The 6,530-nt window shown below is 41.4% G+C and overlaps 1 protein-coding gene across 1 annotated transcript in view; it reads right to left on the reverse strand.

Annotated features, from left to right (window-relative positions):
- The window catches only part of TIAM1 (T-cell lymphoma invasion and metastasis 1), an 82,739-nt gene that overhangs the window by 9,666 nt on the left and 66,543 nt on the right, over window positions 1-6,530 (reverse strand). Inside the window, exons 15-19 of the mRNA XM_010131373.1 lie at window positions 4,990-5,169; window positions 4,478-4,546; window positions 4,045-4,170; window positions 2,269-2,377; window positions 8-125 (exon numbers count right to left, since the gene is read on the reverse strand). Coding sequence (XP_010129675.1) covers window positions 8-125; window positions 2,269-2,377; window positions 4,045-4,170; window positions 4,478-4,546; window positions 4,990-5,169 — 602 coding nt within the window. The remainder of the gene's footprint in view (window positions 1-7; window positions 126-2,268; window positions 2,378-4,044; window positions 4,171-4,477; window positions 4,547-4,989; window positions 5,170-6,530) is intronic.

Genomic DNA, 6,530 nt, shown 5'->3' on the forward strand with positions numbered 1-6,530 from the left:
CAGCAGGAGAGGGTATTTCAGTATCCGCTGGATGGGTTTGATGAGGTAAGACTCCAACGTGGAGGAGTGCTGCCGTCGGGGATTCTGAGCATCCAGAAACGCCTTGAAAGCAGTATCTGTCTTGGCTGGAATATTAAAATGAAGCAATTGGATAAATCAAAAATTATAACAGCTTCCCTGATAAAGTGACTTTTCCAGCTTAAAATTCATTTATCCAGAGACATTTTGCAAGCAAGTGCAGATTTATCAGGTCCACAGTATTAGATTTATGCACTCGAGGTTTTGAGTTACTGACACTTTGCCACAGATATGCTATTCAGGATTTACCAACAGGCAGCCACCTGCTGTACCGATACAGGCAGTTTTTAATTTCACTATCCACAGTAGTTCTGGCCTTGCAACTATTTTAGAGCAGCAAAACTTGTTTTAATCATCTGTTTCCTTTAAGAAAAGACTCAGGTTAGATATTTGTAAGATGTCACTACTCGGGAGTCAAGTCCGAACAAGTACACCTGTAATATTGGTGAGTCTGGTTATTGTTACGTCATTAAACCTCAAAATGTAGTAGTAAACAACAACAAAAATCAAGATTTAGTACGGAGGCAGGAAGCAGTAAACTTATGATAGTATACCATAACTGAGAATACAGGCAGGCTAGGCACCTGACTGCTCTCATCTTTTCTACCTGACTGCTACTGAAGTTATAAAAATATCTTTTTCTCTATTGCTCCCTCTACTAGAATATAAATTTGTAAAGTAAGGGAAGTATGGAGAAGATGGCATTTTTAGACATACAAGTTATTCAGGGCAGGAACAATTCCACACAATTATTTTTATTGGAGCCGTGTCCCCCGCCAAGGCTGGGTGGTTTTTTTGCAGACAGTCACCTGATTTCAATAAAGCAACTTCAGTTTCAAATCCAAGAGCCACCTGCACCTCATCTGAGGACACCAAATTACATTTGAAAAACACTCCCAGGCTTTTACAGACTTTTATCACAGGAATAAAATCTTAAGTTCTGTTTGTGCCATAATACAATGGCAAGCATTTCTCATTTATAAATCAAGTCAGCAATGAAAAATCAAACCAAAACAACCAGATCTACCTAGTCTACAGCCTTAACATCAAGGTCTAACAAAATTACACTAAAAGAAAGCATGGATGTAACTAGCAACAAATCATTTATTCATGTATTCCACAGAGCTGCAACTATCCTTTGCAGCATGATGCATAAGAGTTTAGAAGTAGAAATGAAAAAAAAAATTGTGCAGAGCAGAAAAACCCACCTAAACCTAAACCAACCAAGAAAAATAAACCCCCCCAAACTTATGATTATCAGGCATCCAGATGTTCTTTGAAAAATAAGAGTTCCCCACTTAATGGCATTGCTCATACAACTGGAACCATTTGTTTATTTCATGTCTTGGCCAAACATGAATTGCATGAAGCACTGCTAAGGCCAAGAGATTAACACTTTCACAGAGGAAAAAAACATCACTCCAAGGCAGTGAGGCCCATGAGCATTTTTAAGTCAGACCACAGTTCATTTATCTCTGTCCCAGCAAGCCAAGCTCTACTAGGAATTCATACACGGAAACTTTTTGGGCAAATTGGATCCAAGGTGAGAGGAAGGAGAGAGAGCATGGTGAAGTTAAAATATTTAGACAGTTTCCATAAAACATTCCCCGAGGCTAATCCTTTCCTAGTGGCAGTCAGCATTCACATTGGCTGGAGCTTCAGTGGGACTGCCGTTAGCGAGGATTCACGGCTCAAACTCTAGGAGGATCCAGAGGTCATTACGAGCACCAACACTCCTAGCTCCAAAGTACACAGTGATCCATTAGCACATGCCACATCGCCCATATATGAAATCTTTCCAATCCCTGCGTGACTGAAAAGAAACTGAACGTGTCAGAGGAGAATAAACTGAATGTGGGGAGGAAAACTACATGCGAGGTTAACGACCTCTTGTAAAGAGCTACTCAGGTATCATTACATCGATGGTGGTCCAAGAACAGCCATGACACAAAGCTCTCTGCAAGACTCTCAAGCCAGATGGACCTCGTTTCCTACTGCAAAGGCTCCTGGAGAGGAACCAAGCACATGTGTGCCCCCATTCCTCCACCAAAACTTGTCCTGTATGGTTTGGGGTCCAGTGGCCACCTCTCATCATCCACAAGGACAACCTGCGCCAGCCCAAACCAATGTGTTCTATGACACCTCTCTCTCTGCATGCCCAGGTCTGTTTGTCCAGCACATGGCTCTTACCTTTCACCAGTACTTTGGGGACTTTTGTGTGGCTGGCACAGAAGGCACTGTACAGCTTGAACCGGTCAGCATAGTAAAGGAAGGATCCACCCAAGGAAAACAACACTTTCTGGGATTTAAAAAAAAATTATTAGAAGAAAAAAGGCATATGAAAACTAATTAGCCAATTTCCCTTCTGCCAGGTCACCTGAAGTTTCCATTTAGCTTTCGGATTACAGGACACCACATTTTTAGAGTGTTTTCACATCATCTAGCAAGAAACAGGCCCAGTCTTGGTGCCTGGATTCAGGCTATGTGATTAACATCATTAGCCCAGTTCCAGTTAGGATGATCTGGAGACACTACTGACTCTACAGGGAACTAGGTTCACAGTTCCAGAACTGTATTTAAAAGCCCTAGCTTAAAACCGTATTGATCTAAGTAATGACCAGAGGCCACAGGAAGGACTGGATGTATCTGAGTTCATAATGGATGAAGATACTAAGAAGTTGCAAGAAAGACTATTATCCTCTGCACAAACACACCAAAGCCTTCACTCTCTTGAAAAAGAGTTTGTGTTAAGGGCCAAACACAGTATTTCGCTAAGATACCTATGTCATCGTCAAGCATTACCCACTTAGGAACAAGACAACATGGGGTGGGGATGCGAGTCAATACATAGTAAACTTGCCTACAGTCAGTACAGAGAAGCAAACTGCAGAACTGAAACCCTGAAGACCCACTTTGCATACTGCTTTCAGACTATCTTCACAGGACAGAACTGAAAGTGAAGGACTTTTTATGGGAAGAGTTGGAAGCAGTAGCTCTTAGAAGAGAGTTCTCTCCATAAGGAGGCTTCTTCCACGCTCTCCTCAAAGCTCAGAGCACACAGCTCATAGTCATAGAGGCTCCCTCCACTAAAAAAAAATGACACTGTGCTCTCCATTAAGCACGTATTTCCTACCAAAAAAAAAAAAAAGCTGTGTTCTAGTTACATAAGGGCAGTGTTCATGGTGGATGCTTATTTTAAACAAGCACCTGATGGCAAAGTCACACACCCACAAAAAGACAAATTCTTTCAGTAGTTCTTCTGGGGCTGCATATTAACTGAAGAGCAATCCCAGTGGGATTATTATTATTCATCAAGATATCCTGTCCTCTACCAAAGCGAGTGCTCAAAGAAAGACTAAAATTCCCTAAAGACAAAATGTTGTATTAGCTACTTGCCATATATCCAGTACATGACTGAATTAGAAATAAAACAGAATCTCTGTTCCCATATTTTGGGGTTTTTTACAAGTTTGTATGTACTTTTAGTTTACATTTACACGTAAACTTTGAGTTTACATTTCTACCTTTGATGCACATCTCCTGATAGTTGGAAGTATTTGCCATATAGTTCCACTATGCTTCAAAAGCCCAAATACAGAATTCAGTTCACAGTTCTGATCTGTAGCCCTAGTGGGCTTCTGAACTACTACATTACACTTGTCAGAACAAAGACTTTATGTAACTTTCCATTTCTAGCTTTTCCTGACAGCCTGAGACAAGAAATCTGACAGAAGGGCAAGAATAGCATCTAAAAGCACATGGCGTTACAGATTTCTAGCGCGCTCAATGGCTAGATGTAGCATAAACTACAACTGTAGCAGGGTGATTTTCAAACAGGTCCAGTATTAGCTAAAAATTAATCTCGGGTATAAGCAGATGTAGGTTTTTACATGAACAGTGACAGCAGTCAAACAAATACAATGAAGAGTGTTAAAGGACTATCCAGAATGTAAAGAATCAGATTACCTTAAATTGCTCAACTTTTTCAAGCTTTTCCAGGTCTGGGACCAGCCTTACTCCATCTTCAAGAGTTTTCAAGAACTCCACCTGGAATGCTACCATTTCAGTCAGATTCCCAAAGAGAACATCCAGCTAAAAGAAAAAAAGTGAGATGCTGAAAATACCGCTTTGCAGGTAAATCATGTTTTCTAGAACTTCGGTAATTGTCAGTCCATTTGTATAACCAATGTGCTGTCAGAGAAAAAACTCTACAGACATTACTGAGCAGTACCTTCATACTCTGCTTAATATATTATTTTAAAATAAATGGAATTCTAAATTTCTCCATAGTCCTTGCTCAGACAAGCAGGTCAAGCTGGGGCTGGGCAGAGACGGGGGTGGGCAGAGACAGGAGTGTGCATAAACTATCTAGCAAAAAGATAAGCAATAGGTAACATACCTCGTCTGGTGTGAGGAACATTTCTTTCTGTAGAGGCTTCAGATATCTCTCCATTAGACAATTTAAGTCCTAAAAATTCAGAAAAAGATTCCCATGTTGGTTCCTCAAACCGCCTCTGAATACTTACCAAAGTGGCAAAGATCACCATTTACCTAGTCTATGAATTTTTCCTTTTAATGCATAAGCAAAATAGTTGGATTTCACAGCATTCAAGGTAGTAAAGGGAAATATTTACACAGTTTTACTTACAAAATCAATACTGGATCTCATCGAGCAGTGTTCCTCTGCACACCAGCTATGTAATTTCAAAACTACAGCATAAGAATCTGGAAAGCCTACTTATTTCAGAGGTTTAAGTTACTATTCTAAGGACTGACTGTAGAATCGAATGTAAGCTAACTAAGAGATAAATGTATGAAACATAATTTGAAGTATTGGAGAAGAAACTAACAAAACTTTCCAGAAGGAGGAGAAATATTAGTAGACTGAAACAACACGTTAAGACCCCTTACTTTGACATAGGTGCGTTCTGTCTCGAGAAGTTCACAGATAACCTTTCGCAGTTTATCTGCATCTGTGAGTTGTCTCATGGTGGCCAGCTGAGGTCCTGTAAATTCCTGAGGATGAGCACTTGAATCAGAAGGGTTCATTTCATGTAGACTGCGACAGAAAGCGGCGACCTGCTCCGTACTCTTTAAAAAGAAGGAAGAGGAAAGACCAGTGGTAATGTTTTAAGCAAGAGTTATGGGAAAGACAAGAGCTAAGAAGCCTTTTCAGTTAAGCTGTTGCAGCTTGGGGGCTTTGTAAAAGGCACCGAAGTCCAGAAGTGCGCATATCATTTCATATATCTGTCTATCTCTCAGTGGCTGGGGATAAGGGGTAAAAACCACAGTTGCACAATTCAAGTTAATTGAAGTGCTGTTCAATAACATTCTTGGGTTTAGGTATGCATGAACTTTAATTAAAATAAGCTGCTGCAGCACTCAAGACTGAAAAAGAAGCAAACAAAAAGGCTCAAGAATCTGGAACCAAAAATAACTGTGCAAACAAAACACACACCCCAGTCCTCTGCCAGTTCCCTAATCTAGTTTGCAACAATCCTGTGAATAGCTGTGTCAACACATCAAAGATACAACGTGGAGACAGAAACCCTTTAAGCCGTTTTTTGGGGAAGCACAGCCATCTGGGGAACCAAAGCCTCTCCCAAAGAGCGTGAGTTTGAAGCCTTGAAAGTAACCGTATACTGTTCTGTGCTGGAAACATGCCTTGCAGGATAAATTTCTTCCACCTAAGTCAGGTTTTTCAGAGCTGCTACATCTCGCTAGTTTCTTTTAATGTTTAATCAGCTGTCTCTATATAAAGACAGTTATCCTCTCCACTTCTTCATGTCAGATCATAGAATCATAGAATGTTTTGGACTGGAAGGGACCTTCAAAGGTCATCCAGTCCAACCCCATCCCTGCAGTAAGCAGGGACATCATCAACTAGATCAGGTTGCTCAGAGCCCCATTGTCCAACCTGACCTGGAACGTTTCCAGGGATGGAACTTCTACCACCTCTCTGGGCAACCTGTGCCAGTGCTTCACCACCCTCACTGTAAACAATTCCTTCCCTGTATTTAGTGAAATCTCCTCCCCTTTAGTTTAAAACCATCACCCCTTGTCCTGTTGCAATAGCACCTGCTAAAAAGACTGACCCCATCTTTCTTACAGGCCCCTCCCTTAAGTAATGAAAGGGCACAATAAGGTCTCCTCAGAGGCTTCTCTTCTCCTGGATGAACAACTGTCTCAGCCTGTCCTCATAGCAGAGGTGCTTCAGTCCTCTGATCCTTCTTGCATCTTTTCTTATGCTGAGAGGGTTGTAGCAGGTATAGTCTCTGGCGTCAGTGACCAGAGCCGCAGGCTTCTAGGGTTGCTAAAGCACCAGCGTACCCTACGTCCATTTCTCCCAGAGACCAGGAGGGAAAATTGCTGCTGCACCTGATGACACCTCTCTAACCTTCTGCATCTACCTGCCATGGTATATTAACCTGTATTTAGTGACTTCCCTACCC

Source organism: Buceros rhinoceros, unplaced genomic scaffold (genome assembly GCF_000710305.1).
Source record: "Buceros rhinoceros silvestris isolate BGI_N320 unplaced genomic scaffold, ASM71030v1 scaffold692, whole genome shotgun sequence".
Taxonomy (NCBI): Eukaryota; Metazoa; Chordata; class Aves; order Bucerotiformes; family Bucerotidae; genus Buceros; species Buceros rhinoceros.